Genomic DNA, 21,755 nt, shown 5'->3' on the forward strand with positions numbered 1-21,755 from the left:
GAATGAAACGAGTACAAAAATATACAAAACTCTAAATAAAGCCCAAGTCTGTATGACTGAAATAACACACGCTAACAGTAAAATAATATTATCCACCTCCAAAAGGATGTCATTGTAATTAATTAGAATGTCTGCAACAAAAAGTTTCTAGAATAATGTTTATTTTATATTTTCAGAGCAAAAGGCATACATGACAGAACTAAATTTCGGGCGATTCAATGTTCAAATTATTAATAAATTTAGCCCTTGTCTGTCCTACTGTTGGGCAACGGTCTCCTCCCGGAAAAAGGGAGGGGTCAGGCCTTCAGTATACTACGCTGGCCAAGTGCAGGTTGCGGACTTTGCAATCATTCAAGAACTGTGTTTGAGGACTCTTAGGCATGCAGGGTTGCATCACGAAGCATTATTTTGCCCTCCTTTATTTCTCATGTAATTAATTGCAAATTCTTGGGCAAGAAATTTAAATCATCAGTTAAGATGCTATAATATGAGAACCAATATTTTGTTTATCAGGTTTTCTGTAGATCGCTTGGTATCTTAACAAATGTACGAACTGAAATGTTTGACGTTAAATCAAAATATTTAATCAGAAATTAATTGGTGCTAACGGGTATATTTCCCCGAAGCGAGTTTAAAATAAACGGTTACGCGGCCTTACTCCGATTTACTGAGTTATTGATATAGAAATAAACATATACGAAACAAATTTGTTTTATTCATTAATAAACTAATTTAGTGACTAATAAAGACTAATTTAAAAATTTAAGCATGATTGACATCTGACTAGTGTTATTTTGGTATGCGTAGTGATAACTTCCTGTAGTGCATCAGTGTAATAGCGCCTTTAACGGGCGCCGTAGGAACTACTTTTGCATCACGTTTTAAGTGTCAAAATCTCTATATTTCGTAGTAATGACTGTAGAGAATCGCGCTACTGTACCAAACTTATATTCCCGTTTAAGTTGACACTTCCAATTATCGTAACTTGGTGTAAGATTAACCTATTACCCCATAAGTGAAAAATAATCGTCCTTTAGTTCTAAAGATAAACGTGTTTAAGCGCAGAAATCTTTAGTATTATTATATTATCATACCATCTTGACATACTCATATAATATGAAGAATGTCAACACAAACTGTTACAATTTAATCTACCAACAAACAGAGATGTCAAAGCATTTCAATATAATATCTCCAGTAAACGTTGGAGATTAATTAGAACGTTCTAGAACGATCGATGGCGAAGTGTCTATTGTTAGATTGCCCTTATTGTTCTATAGTGTTCAGGGAGGGCTAAACCCAATATGCGATTACGAGATAAACCACGATTGCTTCACACACCAGTGATTTGTATCTCCAGTGATAGATCGATCCCTTTTCCACGCCTTAGTAGGCTTTAGAAGCGTTTGAACAATAGAGTACTTTGATTATATCATTGGGACATTGAAATTAGGTTACGTAGTGTACAGTTTCGAGAAAAAACACAGATTAACTATTTTCGCGTATAAAATTGTTTAATTTACACTTCAAACGCAGGTAAATACGGAAATCATTGAAAGTCAAAAACTGTAAATTTTTATATTTTCATTGAATGAGGCTGAAAATGTGACCCTTTGCTTGTGACTGTGTGAAGAGATCTACCTCTTTTACACAACATATAGTTCAGTCAAGATTTTAAAAAGTTTCTAGAAATAAGTAGAATATTTTAAAATTATCTTGCTGAAATTAATTATACTCATAATCGTTTTAATAAAAGGAAGAAAAAAATATCGTGGATAACAATTTAAAATAACTTGACTTTGAAAATAGCAGTGATGTGTGAAGATCAATAAATATAAGAAAAGCGCTTTGAGATAAATGGTTCCCTCTTAGAAATCTAGAATTATTATTTTAATAAAGTTGTGTAGTTAAGTTGAATATTTAAGAGAGGTCGTTGTCTTATCTGAAGAAATATATTAAACATTGTTTACAAAATATTGTAGAAATAATTTAATACGGCCCGGGAGAGATTCTAAATTGCGAGATATTTGCAAATAAATTAACTTTACGGAAATTTTGTCTGGTGTTTTCTTTCCTCATGGTTAACATAAATTTGTTACTTTTGCAACATTTGAGATTTGAGACTGTTAGACTTATTTATGGCGCAATTCTTTTAAAATGAAACGCTAAAGTATGTGGCTCTTCAATAAAATAAATTAATGGTAGTCAAGGTTTTACAACTTTATTCTATAGCTATATTAGTCCTTACCGAGTGTAACATAGTATCACATACTTAATAATAATAATACTTATATGTCAAATGACATAATCTAATATATAAAAATTTCGCGTCACAGTTTTCGTTAACGTACTCCTCCGAAACGGCTTGACCGATTCTCATGAAACTTTGTGAGCATATTGAATAGGTCTGAGAATCGGCCAACATCTATTTTTAATGCCCCTAAGTGACACTCTTTTTTTATTTTTATGGCAAAACAATGCTTGCCGGGTCAGCTAGTTAATGATATAAACATTTGTATTTTATAAAAGTCAGCCCAGTGGTTCCCAGAGACTTTAGACCAAAACTCGTACTACTTGCAATAGATAGTATTATTTTTATATAATTTTACCTTTGAAATATGAAAAGTAAATACTCTTTTGTTTTCAACTTTAAAGCAAGAAACCTTTATGGTGCCTTTTACATTTTATTTGTTCTTGTTTTTACGCATTCATATAAGTTCAAAAACAGAGGCTCGTGCGTAATCCATCGTTCAGTCTCACATGTCTGTCAGCTGTTCCAATGTGAATGTCACTACAGATTTACCTAACAAAATCCTGGCGTTGATAGATTACGAGAGTGAAAAGTATCAAGGCACGGTTTTATTTCTGAACTTCTTTTTTGTTAGTTACTATACCAGTCAATTGATTGCTTTTTTATGGTAAACTTACTAATAATTGAAATAGTTTGCATTAAACTCACATCCTATTGATCGTAAATCAAAGGGTTTCGATGGCATTGAGATGCGATCTGGTTCGAATGAAGGGAAAAACATTTGTAGATGTTTTAAGTTTCTGTTATTCCGCTTAGCTGTTACTAAAATGGGGCTGTGATTTGTTGTCATTTGGTATCAAAGTAAATTTAATATTATTAAGAAGATCCGTTTGCAGTGTGTGAGTTTCTTTGGTCTATTTAATCAAGTAAATTTCTTCCGCCATTTATGGATTACGCTGACCAGCAAGGGGTTTAAAAAAAAGAGACAAAAAACATTAATTGACTATCCAACCTGACGGCTAATTAATTGCCAAAGTTTTCTTTTTAAATTACAATTAGTATAACTTTTATATTCGAGTCCATTATCAGATGATTTATTGCCTACACCAATCGTAAATCGTAGGTAAAACACTTTAGCAAAGTGAATAAATTGTAGAACTAATTGTTCCTTGAGGAATCGCGTGCGATGACCGCCCTCAGTAGCATTGGGAATATATTTGTTGTCTTTTAAAGGTCAACGATTCATAAATAAAAATAAAATAACGTTTATGTTTGAGCAGAGCAAAATTAAAGAAAAACAACAAATTAATTTCCTCAAATATTTTGTCATATCGTTGCTAACGTCTTTTGTGAAAGGATTTAAGAGAAACCGTTAGAATTTCGAGCCACTACTGAGTGATTTCAAAAGCCTAATTTTCCTACGCTTAGTTCAAGCCGGATTATTTTGAATAACTATACCAACAAAAAAGCAAAGCAAAACAACGACAATAATTTAAATTCGGACTCAGTATGTGACTAGAAAACAAATAGCCTAGGCATCCTAAATTCTACCTAAAATTATAGTCCACTGGAACTCACGAGTACAATTTAAAATGGGGCCATATTATTTTGGCATGCAAATGCGATCTAAATTGGAGAGAGAGGGATAGCGCTGTAGGCTGTAGAGCGTTGTCCTTTCCTACTTAGTAATTAAAAACAGTGAGTTTCATGCCGTTTCTTCTTACGAGCAACAGCATTTCCGAACAGTGGTAGTTAAAAAATGCTATGACGATTTCAAATACTTGCGAAATAAAACATATTTGACTAACTAGAATTTGGATCGAGTTTACATCGCAGAATACGGCCAATATTCTGTTTTATGTTAGTTGCTCGTGTTTTAGGGTAAAATGCCTTATTTAAATAGGCTCATTTGAAAGCGAGTGTAATATTGGCGGACGGTGACTTTAATTTATAGAGGCCTGTTTTGTGTCTCACAATAAGTTAGAGGCCTTATTTATTGGTTAATTGTAAACTGGAAATTAACAACATGCTGTATATCTCGAATATATTTACAGGATGTTTTAACATTTAAAAATCGGTTTATTGATCTACTAATTTAAAAAATAATGATATTTAATTGTGAAAAAACCGTAAAAGATATAAATATTTATAGCAAAATAAAAGAGAACTTGAGGTACTTTCGGAACAAATTCGATCATTATTTGTTATTTAAAGACTATCAAACATTTTATGTACTTAAGATCGCATAGAATGTGGCACATTATAATAACAATAGTTATTGCTGCAATTTAAAATAAACACATGATTTCTCTTCCGTAGATTTAATTTTACGACAGCCAACTTATTACCCAGCGTCATTTCCTCGCCGCAAAGCCAAAGTAAAGAAAAAGCCATCAATTAACGTTCTTGGCCGCTAAATGGAAAAGTCAAGTAAAGTCGATGAGCAAAGCTAGTTAAGACCGTTAAGTCAATAAGAAAACCATTTCCCTGTGGCGCTATGAGGGACATTGGGAAAGTAGTGACGAGTAGACGTACTCTACATTAGCGATTACGTATGGAGTAGGAGCTTTTACTGTACTGGCTTTAGCCCGCGGATTTGTCTGCGGGAAAATGTCTTTGGTCGTTTTCTAATGTCTAATCTTTGACCCTTAAACAAACACCCTCATATTAATTTTAATTTTGCAGTCTTGATTACCTAGACTTTTTCGAATTGTGCTTTATTTTTTTTATTTATGATACTCGCACAAAGATAGATGTTGGTTTGGTAGCCAATATTATACGAGAATTAATGGGTATGTAGTAGTAGTAGTATGTATTTTACGTAAGTCAGCTTGAAGTTGCGGCGTGAGTTACACTGCAAGAAAAATGTGTTACAAAAAACCTTTTGAATAATATTTTGTACTTTGGGTTAGTGCGACGTATGTTTGTAAGAAACTTTGCGACATATGTATGTATGTATCATCATCGTAAATACAAACCTTGAAGGAACTTAACATAACTTTTTCTGAGCAACCTACAAGAGTCTTAGCATATTCTAGTAGAGCTTGCCGCAGACTTACATTTTTTGCCTCCTAGCCTTGGCATAAAAATAGTCTGCATTAAGGCTTCATTTTACCAGGTACAGTCGTACAAGCGAAAAAAAATCCCTCTAAAGAATACTTTACTTTGATAGCTTCGCTTAGCGCAGCTTACCCTGTATAAACAACTAGCTGACCCGCGCAATTTCGCTTGCGTCACATAAGAGAGAATACGTGATAATTTTCCCGTTTTTGTAACATTTCTCGTTGCTACTCCGCTGCTATTGGCCGTAGCGTGATGATATATAGCCTATAGCCTTCCACAATAAATAGGCTATCTAACAGTGAAAGAATTTTTCAAATCGGATCAGTAGTTCCTGAGATTAGCGCGTTCAAACAAACAAACAAACAAACAAACAAACAAACTCTTCAGCTTTATAATATTATTAGTATTAGTATTAGTATAGATTTATAGGTATTAAAAAACTAATTTTAAATAGTTTTTGAGTTTTGCGCGGAATAATTGCTTAGACGATTGACATGTTAATACTGTTACATAACAAAAATGTAGATGTTGTTTAAATTTCTGAGAGATCTACTACCACAGTGCGTAGCAGACACGAAAAAGTAAAAATATGCATTGGTGTCCATACTACTTACCTACATTTATATGTGCACAATGGATACGATCATATGTCTGATGGAAATAAAGTAAATCTTTAAATGAAGCTTAAGCTGAGCAGGTATTAGTAAACTCCGGCACTAACCAGTGATATACGTTAGCTGTGACCCAATTCAGTTCGTGTCATACCCGGTAGATAAACCTCCCGTTACACTGTTGATAGTACGAGTGTAGCAAAATGAACGAAGGTTCTAGAAATCGTACTACTGAAATGGTTGGTTTTCAACGTAACGCCTTTAACACTAGGTTAGTTTTTTGAATGATCACTTCTTCAGCATGAGCTTGTCTTGTGTCTGAGGGACTTTTACGAACATACAAACAAAACAAATATTACTTCATACAAATATATGCAATCTTTTTTACCCATTACTGTCCCACTGCTGGGCAAGAGTCTTGTACTCGTAGGAACCAAATCTAGAAATAGAACACCATTAAAATATACTTTAATAATATTACTTTGTACACCTACCACAAACTTGTTTATTTAACCCAATGGTTGACTGGTAGAGAATGCCTTGATGCATTAAGTCCGCCTATGTACCACTACTGCACATGAAGTTTATATAGATAAATAAATAAATGTTGACCACCGATGTAGTTTCAAATTAAATAAGTAAATGAGAAGGCAGGCTAGTATTGTCGTTATAAAGGGAACTGAAAAAAATCATGGGTTGATGTGTATATGGATGCAGTACCAACTAAGGTTCGTTTCTGGAAAGCCTTTGGCCAAACCGAAATTTATCGTCCAATTGCAGTCGTTTTCCGCCTGACTTGAATATTTATGTGTTTCCGGGAGTCGTAACGAAGGCTTATGTGCTGTATTTAGTCGAACGTTTTACGTAAATTCGTTGATAGTTTTTAAGTCGAAGTTTTTTTATGAGTAAATCTTTAATTTTTTGAGCGACTTTTCTGAGGAAAATTTTTTTTCTAATTCGTAGAAAATATTCCCTGAAAAAATCATCTCTTCCATTATGTTGTTGATTTTATAATTCTAACTTCAAATGAAAATCCTTATCTCAACGCCTTTTTTCTAGAAAACCTTATTCTGTTTCGTGGAAAAATGTCCGGTGATCCGAAAAATAACTCAATTCGTAACAATAGAATGCTCTTGTGAATCAAAGCGTGGTAGTTAGTTTTGTAAATCCTGTACCGAAATAAATGTTTCATGTTTGTTCCGAGGCTTAGCCGAGAAGCTTCTATGTAAGAGAATTATTTTAGAAATACTTCTGTAGGTATTAGGGGATTTAAACGCTTCTTACTTATTTATAGAATGAGCTATTTTGGCTCTTCTATGTAGAAATTTTAAGCGATTTCTCTTTAAAATTAACTATATTAATAAAACTGAATTTTCGAAATGTATGTACGCGCATAACTTAACAAACATAACAACTAAACTAATATAGATTTATTTTTTTAAATGTTTGTTTCTGTCGTGACAAGGTTTGTATAACATCTAGATGTGATCAAAATTCCCACGAGAATCAACTGACGGACGAAGTAAGGCCAGTCCACTAGTACATATTATTACTTAGATAAAGATTCTACAATTCAGGCACATAATTTCTTGGAAGGTTTGGTTTCTTTTCGAACGTTTCGTGCTTTGACTTTTCCTTAATTAATAAAAATATTACCGGCCTATCTTTGTACTTTGAAAAACCCTATACCCGCACGTTCTGATATAACAGGCGGGATTTTATAAAAAATAATTACCTACGCAGAATTGTTTCAACGCGCGATAGCCGCAGACAAATCGCATCCATTTTTTGTTCTGTAATACCCATTTACGAAGGGAAACGCTTCTTTTATCATCGTGAAATAATGTGATACCATCTGTTTTATGTTATTTGTACTATTATGTACTAATTTTTGCTTGCTGGCTTAATTTATCGATAGCTAGCCCGTTGTCGAAAGTAGAAGGAATTCGCTCCTCCGATACGATACCACAGCACTGACAAGTTTTATAAAAACGATTTCCGTAGTATCGGGGCGAGTAACAAATATTCGTCCTAACATCCAAATTTTCACTTTTACAATATTAGCATTTAGTCTGTGGTTGAACGATGTGGTCGAAGTCATGTTTTACCCAAACTGGGAATTACGTATGGTCAATGTAGTCAATATTAACTTACTAATCTTAATGACATCTACAACTAACTAAGCTAACCTGTCTCTGCCTCATCAATCACGCCGTCCATCGGTGAAAACTTTATGTAAATATACTGGGTAGTTTCCGAGCTTATCACATACAGACAGACACTGCAAAGGGATTTGGTATAACAATAATAGACTAGTATATTTCGTATTCAATTATTTAGAATTTTTATTCTCGGAATAAATATTTTATAATGAATTTTGTTGATTCTTCTAACTGGAAAAGTATTTGCTTGGAATGTTTATAATCAAATTAATAATGATGTCCCATTTTTTTCTCGGTACCATAATATCTAATACAGCATGAAGATTTTATTAAATTACTAGCAGACCCGACGAACTTCTTACCGCCTAACAATCAATTCTTGATTTTTTTTTTGGTATAAATTATTCTCTTCGTAATCTACGTCCTTCAAGGAATATTATTAAAAAAGAATTTGCGAAATCGGTTCAGCTGCCTGTTATATGAGTAGCAAATTTTTGTTAATTGCACGGCTATTAAATTTACAATACTTTGTTAAACACTTGTCATATTCATGTTTTCACAGATAATAATATTGAAATAAAATGCAATCCTCCCTATACAAAAAATATATAAATCACAGTATGTAATAAGCCTCTTTTCAAACAGAATAGACTAATAGGCTCGTACATACCTCGCTATATATTACAAACACATTGTGCTATTAAGTGGGCGTATACAGCGATAATCAACAAAAATGATAAAAGATCTTGCGGTTGACGTCTGTTCATTTGAAATGAATTGAAGCGGTGATGTAAAAGATCCATTACATGAGATTTTACTTATGTGCCTTTATTCTCACCCTTTTTAGGCTTTTCCCAGAAGAACACAAATTGTCGCTTCTTTTAGTCGAGATTGTCTTACTCAGGGAAAATTCCTTGAATTTTTCAGCGGGTTTTTTTTTTGCTCGAGTTTTTTGTAGAATATATTTTTTTAACAAGTAAACATATACCAGTCCCAGTTAGTTTTACTCAGTCAACACTGATTTTTGAAATAAAATCGTTGAAATAAAGGTTTATGATATTCAGTAGGGTTGATAAATTGAAAATGTATGACCATTTATAAAATATTTTCTGTTCAAAATAGACAATTGCAATTAATATGCCCAGTATTTTTATAATTGGACATTCTATAAATACATACTGTTTGAAAGTACTGTACGACTTTTCAAATTCTCAGATAAATTAGTTTTTTCCAAAAAAAAACAAGTATCTAAATAAGTTTTCAAACTCACCAGGCATTGAAGCAGCTTATACCAAAAAGGAAATCACATCACACCAAAACAAAACACAAACACACACAAACTATTTCAACAACATTTTGCTTTTAACTTCAGACGCGGGAACTTTGTCACAGGGAGGGCCTTACGTCCTCTCTCTGTAAACGTTCTATGGCTACTGAAGCACTCAGTACTGAGTGCTGAAACTCTTGAGCGCTGAACATTTGGTCTCGCTCAGCGTGAGCTTAGATAACGAGGGATATGTCAGTAATTGATGTGTTGTAGGCATGGAACTAAATTGGGTGAATGGAAATGTTTCGGGTGTATATTACATATGTAGGTGTATGTGTTTTGGGCGATATGAAAGTGCGATGAGTTCAGTAATTATGTAAGAAATGCCATTTTTTAACATATTTTTCGATCGATGGTTTTAAAATGATTTTTCAATGAATTAAAGTGATTTTCAAAATTGTTAGTCAAAGCTTAAAGGTTCTTCACATGGATATTTTTTTTTAACCCATCATTTCCACTTAATCAGTTTGCTTTAGTCGGTCAAACAAAAACTGCGCTATAAAAGCTTATATTTTTGGCTGCAGACCTATTACTTAAATAACTTTTACTAAGAACATTATTGCAAAGACAACTCATACGAGTATTGTAACTACTAAATAGTAAAACAATTAGTTTTCTCAACCATCTACTTCTTACGTGCTCAATAAAAAACACAATTTTCATTTCCTTTGAACTTCTAAAGTAAAAATAATCAAAGTGGTTCGTTTTGTCTGCTTCAATAATATGCGTCGTCACTTCATCTATCACTTCTCTCACAGTTCAATCAATCAATGCTAAGCCTGTTGATTTTGGCCGATGTTCCTACACTGTAACGAGTTGTGCATGATAGACATTATTATTATTCCCATAGAAATCCATACTAATATTATAAATGCGAAAGTAACTCTGTTTGTCTGTCTGTCTGTCTGCTACTCAATCACGCCTAAACTACTGAACCAATTTGCATGAAATTTGGTATGGAGATATTTTGATACCCGAGAAAGGTCATAGGCTATATATCATCACGCTACGACCAAAAGGAACAGAGTACCAGTAATTAATGTTACAAAAACGGGGAAAAAATTCACCCATTCTCCCTTATTGGACGCAAGCGAACTTGCGCGGGTCAGCTAGTATGTATCTATTTTATTGACAGCCAGTAATATTGAGATTTGAGATATGTTATGTGTTATTTTGACAGATTTATGATCATTTCAAATGGTAGAGTGAGCTGTTTATTTTTATTTGGGTAAATGATGATTACGTTTATTTGTTTCGTAATATTTTTTTAGCTGTTAAATGTATGATTTGTAAATTGAAATGTTAATGTTTTTAGACATATATTATTTTAGCTGTGTGTAGAGCATTTACTTATGTTTTGTAGATAAAAACAGAAATAACATTATTACGAGTACTTAGCTATTTACTTTTTTTCAGATTACTCATTTCAACTTTGTTTAACTTTTGTATAATAATAAAATTAAAATATCTTTACATATATCATGTATACAATACAATTAAAAGAATACTTGGAATCATATAAAATGTTTTTAATAATTTTGAACACATAATTAAACTGGCATATTTGCTAATATTATATCATCAATTTCATCGGGTATCTGAGTTCAATTTGTACCAACCTTCACTCGTAATTATGTTGTAATAGTTTTCTAATTATAACGCCAAATATTAGAAGCCTTATCACAGGTTTATTAGAAGTTGAGTAATATTTCATAATGTTTGCTCGCCTTAACTTATTCATATAAGCTGTATAGAGTTTATTTCAAATATGTACATATTAAAGTTCTTAAGTAACCGTGTTACTTGAGAATTATGTAACAAAAGAAAATTAATTATTTATAGTACACATACAACCGACGTTGAAACCTAATAATACTTTCTATACTTATGTAAATCTATATAAATATGAATCACCGGAATGTATGTTCGCACATGGTTTTTGAACAACTAAGCTAAATAGATAGTTATATTTTAAATGTGTGTAACTGTCGGGATAAGTTTTGTATGCGATCGATATTTCCACGGGAAAGGAATCAACGGGATAAACTAGTACGATACCCAGACGAATCCAGTCTGCTTGTAATTATTATTTCCTATTCAAACCTATTCGATTATTAAAAATAACGTATAATAAAGAGCGACCGGTAACCCACTATTTTTTAAGTTGTCAAAAATACGTTTTTGCCGATTTTAAACTAAACTAGTTTCTTTATCGATGTAGATAGTATTTTCTGCACCGAGGCTACTGATTCAGAAATGAATGAAAAAAGACCTTGTATGAGCTTATCTTTTCACGAATCTTACTACAGTTGAATAGAGCGAAAGGGTATTTTTGGAGCTTAGAAGCTTACTTTCAACATTTTTGTCGCAAAACCATCTCGAGCGTTATACTCCTCACTTTAATAAAGGCATTTAAATTCAGCTAAAGAATGATCGGGATATAAATATATGATTACGTTACTGTATGTGCTAAAAATGTGTCTATGCGTTGACAGATAAAAAAATATTATTTCTATTATTTGCTATTCTCAATTGTATTATTGTAATTATATTATTAATTAAGTATTAGAATTGTATTCAAGCCTTATGTATCAATATGTTAATTGTTAAATTCATCAGAAATATAGTAATAAAATTAACTAGTCAAAAGCTTACCACTGTATGTTTATTAAAGAGGGTCTCAAAAGCTACTGAAAATAGTTCCCTTCAACTTCAAAGTGTAATAAAATTAAGTTCGGAGAAGCGTAAAATGTACACTCACTTTTCCAACCAGTTATATAATGTTACAAACTTGATTTACTCATCAAATATTACATCAAACATGAAAACTTTGCCACGGGATGCTAAATTTGCCCTTGTACTGATTTCTGAAGAAAAATATATAAAAATATATAAACAGGTATTGTGTAAAACAAGTAAGTTTTACCTCAGAAAATATTAATAGTTTTCTTTGTTGGGCAAAGTTTTTATTTTAAGGCAAAGTTATTGTGTTTGAAGAATTAACAACAAAATATATTTAATTAAGCGATTTGATTCGCTTTAGCTCTCTAATTACTGACGTAAAATGATTAGTTTTGATCAAAGCTCAATCTGAGAACAAAGAAATTTAATAGAATTCTGGTTTTGATTGTATATTTGCGATTCATTAATTAAGGAAAATGAAATTCCAATTTTAGGATCTGAAGTAATGAAGTTATGTTTTTATTGTAAGTATTATTTATGTAAAAATGAGCATGTTTTTCGGTAGCAATTGTTCAGTGCAAAGTTTGCGTACTGGGCAAAGTTAATGTAGATCTTTATGTAAATTGTCAATTGCCTGAATGTTTACTTGGAGATTAAACTATGTTTTTCTTAAATTCAGTTATACTGTATAAATAAAGGTTTTTTAACTCCTTGAATGTGGCGGCCATTTACTCCGACATTTTGAAAACGTATGTGTCTCAGTACATTTTCGTAAGTCGCTCACGTTTCTTCATTGGTGCTTAGATTGATACTAAATACTCATTAGAGATGTTAGTACTAAGTGAAAATAAGTGCCCCAAAACACATTCACATCTTTATCTAACAGTGTATTGCTTTTAAAATTCTGTCGTTTAGTGACCTAAGAAGTTATTTTAATACTAAGATTGAGAAAAAATGTCAAACTATGTAGAAGTTTAAGGCAGCTCCCCCCATTTGTTCATACAAGTGTTATGTGACATTAACGTGGTATTCTTTTAAAAAAGGTATCTTATTTTAATTTTACATCGATCACCGATATTTGTAAGTCATACATATGAACTTACAAGTACTGGATCAACAGTTTTATAGAACTATTTTTTATTTTATTTTGAAAACCACTTCCGCACTAGGGATTGCTCTTGTGTCGCGTGGACTTTTACAAACATAAAAACAACGGACACAAAGTTCAAATTGGAATTTAAATGATTTTTTGAAGAATGTAGCACACGTTCTTAACTCGGGTGACATTGATTTGAATTAGAATAGACTTATCAGTTTGAACAGGCTTTCCTTCTAAACACACTTGCTTTGCCTATTATTCTAAACATTAATTTCGTTTTAGGAACTGGCCAGTACTGTTGCAATGTCCTAATTTTTTACTTACTTTATTTTTAATACCAGCGTTTGTCCTGTATTTTCTTATCCTCTTATTTGAGTTGATTTATTCTCAACTTGAAGGAATTCCTCCCGTTTACGTTAGCAATACGTGACTGGAGTACATAAACATTTAGTATTTATTTTCCTTCTAGCGTAATAAAAAGTCTGCTTATTTCATCAACCTTACCATACAAATAGCCTAGTCCTAGGGGTCCTTAATTCAATAAAAACAAATTAAATGTAGAAATAATGCATATTAAAGATCATACACCTACTGCAAAGTGGTTATTCTTTCGTTAGTAAGAGTTAGCTAACGTGTTCGGTAATAATAAGCTTGCCCTATATTTGATGAAACATAAATACACTATAATATGGCGAAATGTGGGAGAATTTGATACACTTCTCCCTACAACTTCGGATATAACAACAATGTTTTATATATTATGTCTATATTGCAAAGTTTTCTGCACCGAATTTTAATCTTAGCAAAACAAAACAGTTATACCCGAAATCAAACATGGTCTATTCAACAGAATAGTAGTTGGAGTACGCAAACGAAGTTTCCGGTCGGTCCCTCAGGCTTATGGCCGAACTAAAATGGTCCGGATAAAACATCCGGGTATACATATCCGGACTACGGGCCGCCAGCTCACTGTATAAGCTGAATACTGACCGGATGAAAACGTGACTCGAGTTTCATATACTGAATAAATAATGAAAAATTTTATTCAGTTTTGAATATGAAATGTTTTGTGTGCGTTGAAATAATACGACAATAGAATGTAGAGAATTCGTTTATATATTTTTGAATTTGTTATTTTTATATTTATTTTGACGGTATGTAATTTAGAAGTTGGATAATCAAAGTTCGGAGAAAAGACATTCTCATTACTTACAAGGCGTAGAATTTAATGTTGATATCGCTTCTATCGCACGGATTAGTTGTGGGTTCTATTGCCACACTGCATTTATGAATGTTCCATAAATGTTTCTTACGGGTCTGTTTGTAATTTGATGTTTGTATGCTTGAAGGAAGGTTCAAGATTAATTGACGATGTTGGATTTCTGTTGAAATAAAATCTACTAATGTAAATAACATCATTTCAAAATAAGCTTAAATAAAAGTGTTTTAAATATTTCATTATTTTACATTGAAAATTCACCGTTACATTAACATATAAATTTTATTGCAGCAGTAAAATAAAGCTATTCGTAAATGACATTCTTTCTAAATACATCCATCAGACATAAGTCCGTTTTATTTTGCTCATTTCCTTAGAGTTTATAACCTTTAGGTTCTCTTTTGGTAGTAAAAACATGCCTTTAGTAATAAAATAGTGAAGCCTAGGTACTATCAAGTGGCGAGTAGTAATAGTGAAGAGGACAGCCGACACGGACAGACATGAATAGATAAAATCGAACGAGTGTTGTTATGTAAACCTTTTGTTTACAACGTACGATATGTTACGATAGTTTTCTTTTTTTTTTGCTTTACTTTTTAACGTTCGTGTAGTACCATATCGGTAAATGTGAAGCAGAAACATTTTTTTTTTATTCGTCATCAGCGGTATATTCACGGGTACTTAACCTATTAGGTATAACATAACTTTTAAACTCTCGCGTTGCATTTTTAATATATATTATAATAGGATACGGGAGTTAACACGAACACGCATTTTACCTAGAAATGGCAGTGACAGGCATGTGCAGTGCATTAGGCATATCAAGGTAAAAATGCGTGTTCGCTATTAGGCATACAATTCTTTGCTAATTACTATAACACCTGCAGATAGGTATTTTCTAGAATTGTGTATTATATAATATAGAACAGTACGAAGTTTATGGCCTAAACGACCAACTAAGTTATTTTTGGTAGCGTTAGTTATAGAGCTATATCAATACTCTCACCTGGGCTTTGCTAACTATACAACTAACTTTAACAAACTGAGAGCCGAATACAGGCTCCGTCTAACTACTGAAAATAGAAGTAAAATCTACTAACTTGTGTACAAATGTATACGGCTTCCAAAGCTAGAAATAGAGCTTTATAAGTTTAAAACTACTTTGATGTCCGAAACCACGTTTAAGAAATATGGAACTATAAAGTAAGCTGACCTATTTTTGCTTTGTAAATTGTATTTTAGCTTAACATTAAGAATTAAATGGTGGGTAACTTTATTACAAAGAAAAGTTGTAATTTTTTTATTAGGAATTCAACACTTGTAAACTAGGAATTATTTGCCATGCATTTCTGAAAAGCCGCTTCTGAAAAGCGCATCTTTCCGCGCATTCTGATCCGACGATAAACTAATAAATTACCTTACCGTTCATTAAAAGAAAATGGTGCATAAGATCTGAATAAAATAATAAAAATAACCATCATGTGTTTAAGTAATTTCAGCAATAGTCTGAAAGTTCACTTTAGCTGCAGCAGTCTAAATTAGCCTTCATATAACATATAAGCAGGCTCAATGAAATGACACCTAAATATTATTAACGTTCTCATGTGAAGTATATTTGCAGTTTCAAATCGTGATCTTTTCTTTACATTGTCTTTTATCTTTTCATTAGAACTATTTATTATCACTACGCTTTCTAGTCGAAAAAGTATAAAAAAAATTAGTAAAATAGGTATATGAACATGCAAACATGGCATTTTATGTATTCTCTTTATTTAATGTATAACTACTTATTGGATTCAAAATCAAATTATTTTTTTTGTTGTTCCTAAAGAGATCATACAATTAAAAATGTGCCATGTGTTAGAATCGCTAATTTAGTCCAACTGGACTAATGCAGAAAGCTTATATTATAACTTGAAAGTATAATATATCCGAAGCGGTGAGTCCTAATCTAAGTTCAATATTAGTACCAACGCAACGACAACAGTCCAAACCAGATGCCTATATTGTTTGAAGAATCGTGTAACACCCTGTATTTTATTAGATGTTGACAATAACATCGCCCATTTTCATTCGCCATTTGTGACAAAACATCGGACTCAATCGTACAGTATGAAATACAGAAACTCCAATATGAGGCGAATAGGTCATTGAACTGTAAGAATTGAGATGAAAATGAAAAGAATCATGATATTGCAGCCACGCCTTTCAATACTCACATCGAGATTACACAATTTTCTAGATATTGCCTGCATCGCTGACTTTTCAGCTGCAAACAAGAGAAAAGTTCTCAAGTATAACCAAGGTATTCCCATAACATTCTTCAGTACTAGGTTCATGCATTCTAAAAATAGAGCAGAGAATAATTTTGTATAAAACATCTCTTGACCCTCCGTCTCACAATTCTTCTTGTATTTTTAGCAATACTGGTACATACTACCTAATTGAAAATCTTTATCAGGTGCGTATAGATCCCAATGTTTTGATACGGGAAATATAGGTAATAATAGAAAGAGGTAAGTTTTTAAAGGTGTATGAGTTTTATGCCACCAGGGTGGTGCCGAGCTACCGCCTCATTATTTTAAGGAATACCTAATTTATAATAGCACAATTTAATAACCTTGCATGCTACGTTTTCAGCTGGTCGAGGTATACGAAATTCAGAATTCAGAGCATTAGTGACCCGCAAGCTTGTGCAGCTGATGATACAGCTACTTTATTTTGGAAGTACATCGATCGAATTATGAAATGAAAACAACTAATTAAATCTTGTATCTCAAGACTTGGATACTAAGTTGTAAAAATCTGTTAGTTTTCATTGATTTGTTCCAAGCCAAAGTCTCAACACATAATATATTCTATCGCACATATACAAAGGAGAATAGAACGAAAATAACAGTTATTTGTGTAGCGACTGTATATTCAATGAAGTTGGTGAGTACTTGGAAGGAAGTTCATCAAAAACTTTTCGAATAACTTTGTGACTTAGATTTATTGAAAAACTTTTACAATAAAATGTCAAAGTATGTTAGTTTTATCTAGAAATACAGTAAAAGTTTAGACAATAAATAATATTTTGAATATCTCAAATTAAAACACACTGAATTTAAAACAGCATTGTCTGAAATACGTTTTCTATTTTGGGTTGTAATATAATATTTTGTAAAATTATGAATAGGTCGCTTTGAATGTCGAGATATTATTATATTTGGTTTGACCTTTCAAGGATATCGTTTTGTCGCTACTTATTTAAAGTCAGCTATTTCCTCCACAGTGATCGGTCGTATTTCTGGGTACTGTATATCTTAGAGGTACATATTAATAGTCGTTTATTATTGGAATCTATAATTACTAACTAATATAATATGTATGTATTAAAAAATGGTAAAGTGTGTTTATTTGTTTTGTTCTTCTACCACATTAAACACATTATTTTATCGAATTATGTTGGTAATACAATGTTAGAGTATAACGCTTGATACCTTGGAAGGATTTTTTTTTATGTTTGTTTTGAAGTGCTTCCGTACGGTGTTTTTCCGTTCAGGTACCTACATTACTTGCCTTCGTTCCTTGATTAATTTCTCCATTTTTTTGCTGCTATACTGTACACTGTTTCTGTACACTAAAACATAAACATTACTTAGCTTGTAGGTACCTTCCTTAAATATTTAATGCTCTTATTTTAGGGACTAACTTTTATACAACTTTTTATCTTTCAAGCTAAAAAGAAGTCTCTGTAGTCACATCAGCGCTCAGAGAAAATACCTAACGTAATCCATCGTACCGTTCGGCGACAGCTGACGTATTCCTCAGATTGGATCAAATATGGGTCGCGAGTATTCTGCGGTTCCCTCCTAATGTGTCATTTCCCTCGGTACCACTTGCCAACTGATTTGATATCTGTGCGTTCGTAAACCGACCTCCGTTTCTTTTTATTACCTTTTTCAACTGTTTACTGGAACGGTTTCTGACTAGAGCTGGGTTTTACGCTTTCTGGGAATTGAAGGTTTGGTTTTTTGAGAATGTTATCTCAAGATTTTCTGTGATGTTTTCATCTATAGGCACATATAAAATTACTTGTACTTATTGACTAATTATAATGAACTTTGACCAGTCAGTCAGTCACTGATAAATTCATCGCTCAGCCTTAAGTATAGAAGTTAGAAGCATAAAATTTGGACGAAGGATGCCTTGCGACATATTGGTACTACCTAAGAAAGGTTTTTTGTAATCCACCCCTAAGAGAGTCAAATAGGGGATGAAAGTCTACTTTTATTTTTCATAATGTATACGCGGGCAGAGACGCGCGTGTCCACTAGTAAACTATATTAAATTGGGTCGTTGTGGTTTGTGGTTTACACATACGGGTTTACAGTCTCTTTTTGCCTTATAGAAAAGGCAAATTCTAAAGTTACGGGTTATTTGAAGATCAAAGATTTTGTTGTGTTACAATGTTACCTTTAAGGCTAAGCATTGCTTTTTCCTTTTTAATTACTAAGATATTACAACGTAGTGCTAGTTTTCTGATTGTAATGTTGCAATTTCTTTAAACAAAGCTATATTTATGCATCCTTCGTTATAATTAGCTGCAGCAAACCACATACTTTACCCTCCCGTCTCATTATTTGCCTAGCACAAATTAAAGTCAGGCAATAACAACCAAATTAGCAAGACCTCCGTAAACGTAGCCCTATACACGAACTGAAAGGTCAACTAAAACTGGTGTTGTACAGTCACAAAGTCGAGTGTTTACTTGCATGAGCTGTAGCCTCGCCTAGGTAAAGCATAGTACTTAGCATAAATGGAGCTGCGCCCAGTTTTACAGCATTTTATATTGATGTTTCTAACACAAACGTGGAAGTTTACCGGCTTGTGTTGCTTTAACCTTTGACTTTAGTGGTATAAATGTTTCTAGGTACTTCACCTGCAAGCACACAACGTTTTGTGGCTTGTCATTTGAAGATACACGATTAAGTACTCTTTTGAAACATATTCATATCGTTTTTGTTGGTATGGTTATGGAACTTAACGCCAAAATGATGAATTGGCTTACGATTTCAAAATCCTATGTAATATGACGCACCGGGGCGCTCAAACTTAAAAAAGCCACATATCTATAAAATTACTAACTACGCTGAAGACTGTTTGCCATTCTGATCGCTTAACGCAATCACTGTTGCAAAACTGTTTTGCAACAGTGATTGCGTTTTTATACCTTGATTTATTATCCATACAAATTACCCGAAAGCACCTAAAAAAATCGATAGGGGATTGCAATCGACTCCCTGATACCATACCTATATGTATACGATAGTAGACAAACTACGTACAATTTTAGTCGCACGTGACATAAAAAAGCGAACAAATAGCGGAATGCAGCGCAATATACGTTTGGAATGGGCGACAGAACTCACTTTGCACATACACTTACGTATGTATCTTTTTGTACTCGGGCACCTATACCTACTAGTTATAAAGTCCATGCCTTTAACTTTGAGAGGATTTTTTTCTAGTCGTTGGTATTTTCCAATGGGAATCGTGCTACGGAAAGCCGTAACGCGATTCTCTTCCAACCGACTATAGACAATTCCATGAACAACGCCTCTAGTGGAAACCGTAGGTACTAGTTTTGCAGAAGGTACATTTTAAATGTGAATCTCTCGATAGTCAATTCTACCGACTGTAGAGTTACGCACTACTGCTCACTTTTAAACTTAGTGTTAAAAGATTTTACATAGTGACAAGGGGCTAGGCATAGTGCCTAAGCAAAGCAAAGCAACTTTAATTAATAGGCATTTAATTTTAACGTCTCCTACTTTTTTCTACTGTAAATTGAAAAGGTTAACAATTATTAAGCATTATAAAGCATTCAATTGGTATATAATAGTCTACATAGAATGGAATAAGCATCCAATGAGTACCTATGAAAAGTCTACACAAAAAAACGCAGATTTTAAAAACAATAATATTACCAATATATCATAATGTCGCCGCGCTATTATAATTCCACAAGAGATTTTCCAAGAACATTTAGAATATTGATAGTCTGAAATTACATTAATTGAAGTTCTCAATTGATAATTGTAAGTCTTGAGACTGAAACTAAAATAATTTCAAGAATCAATTGACATTTCTATCACTCGTAACTCGCAATTAACATCATTCAGACATTCATTTAAATAAAAATAAGATTCTTCAAAAAAATCTATACTTATATAATATTATTTATAATATTATTAGTTAGTATAGATAAAGCTGAAGAGTTTGTTTGTTTGTTTGTTTGTTTGAACGCGCTAATCTCGGGAACTACTGGTCCGATTTGAAAAATTCTTTCAGTGTTAGATAGCCTATTTATCGAGGAAGGCTATAGGCTATATATCATCACGCTACGACCAATAGGATCAGAGTACCAGTGAAAAATGTTGCAAAACGGGGAAAATTATGATTCTCTTATGTGACGCAAGTGAACTTGGGCGTGTCATCTAAAATAAGACTCTGTTTTGGAACAAAATATATTTTCTTACGATTCGTTACACACAAAAATAGAAGTAACACAAATAGATTAAAGATAATAGAAGAGAAATTGTGGCCTAAATAAGTTAAGGCAATCGTACAAGGACCTAGAATGTTTTATAATAACACAAACAATTTTATTCCCGTTTATTGGAATTACTCTGCTTCAGTGAGTTCTAGCGTAATATAAGCATTTAGAATGCCTTATGAATAATATTATACACGAAGTGATTTATTCGAATTGATTGATAATTTCAAAGATTAGTTGAAAAAAACAAACATAAGCATTCCATAGTTTTGTTATATTACATAACCCCGGTTTCTGAGGTACATTTAGCTGTAGTTTATCTATTCAATAGCGTTTTTTATATTAATTTAAACCCTATTGAATAGATAAACTACCGCTAAATGTACCACAGAATCCGAAGGTTAGTGGGTTTAATCATGTAGGTCAAATTCTATCCGTAGAAAATAATGAAATAACAATATACAGAGAAGAAGTAAAACTCGTATATTTCTATGATGAGATGTAATACTTTGATTACGTATTCTTCTTCATGATCTTACAAATTGTTACGAAAACTCTCTCTTTATCCCAGTTTTCTTTTCCAATAAAACTAAATCGGGGTCGAGTACTAGTAAAACTAGATTAAGTTAAAACTTTCGTTTTTCCAAGAGCAACTCAATAAGAGAACTTTTCAATACATTCTTAAATTGTATGTTATACATATCTTTTGCTACGATGCATCGGTCGATCAGTCTAATTTGTGGTATGCCTGTCTGCACACAATGACATGACAAACAAATAGGCAGCTTTTTGTTTGTCCA

General features: G+C 32.6%; 1 protein-coding gene across 1 annotated transcript in view; it reads right to left on the reverse strand.

Moving 5' to 3' along the window:
* The window catches only part of LOC142976621 (uncharacterized), a 35,953-nt gene extending 26,445 nt beyond the window's left edge, over window positions 1–9,508 (reverse strand). The window contains exon 1 of the mRNA XM_076120067.1: window positions 9,358–9,508. Within this exon, the coding sequence (XP_075976182.1) occupies window positions 9,358–9,364 (7 nt within the window). The 5' untranslated portion in view covers window positions 9,365–9,508. The remainder of the gene's footprint in view (window positions 1–9,357) is intronic.
* Window positions 9,509–21,755: the final 12,247 nt, after the last annotated feature.

Source organism: Anticarsia gemmatalis, chromosome 11, assembly GCF_050436995.1.
Source record: "Anticarsia gemmatalis isolate Benzon Research Colony breed Stoneville strain chromosome 11, ilAntGemm2 primary, whole genome shotgun sequence".
Lineage (NCBI taxonomy): Eukaryota > Metazoa > Arthropoda > Insecta > Lepidoptera > Erebidae > Anticarsia > Anticarsia gemmatalis.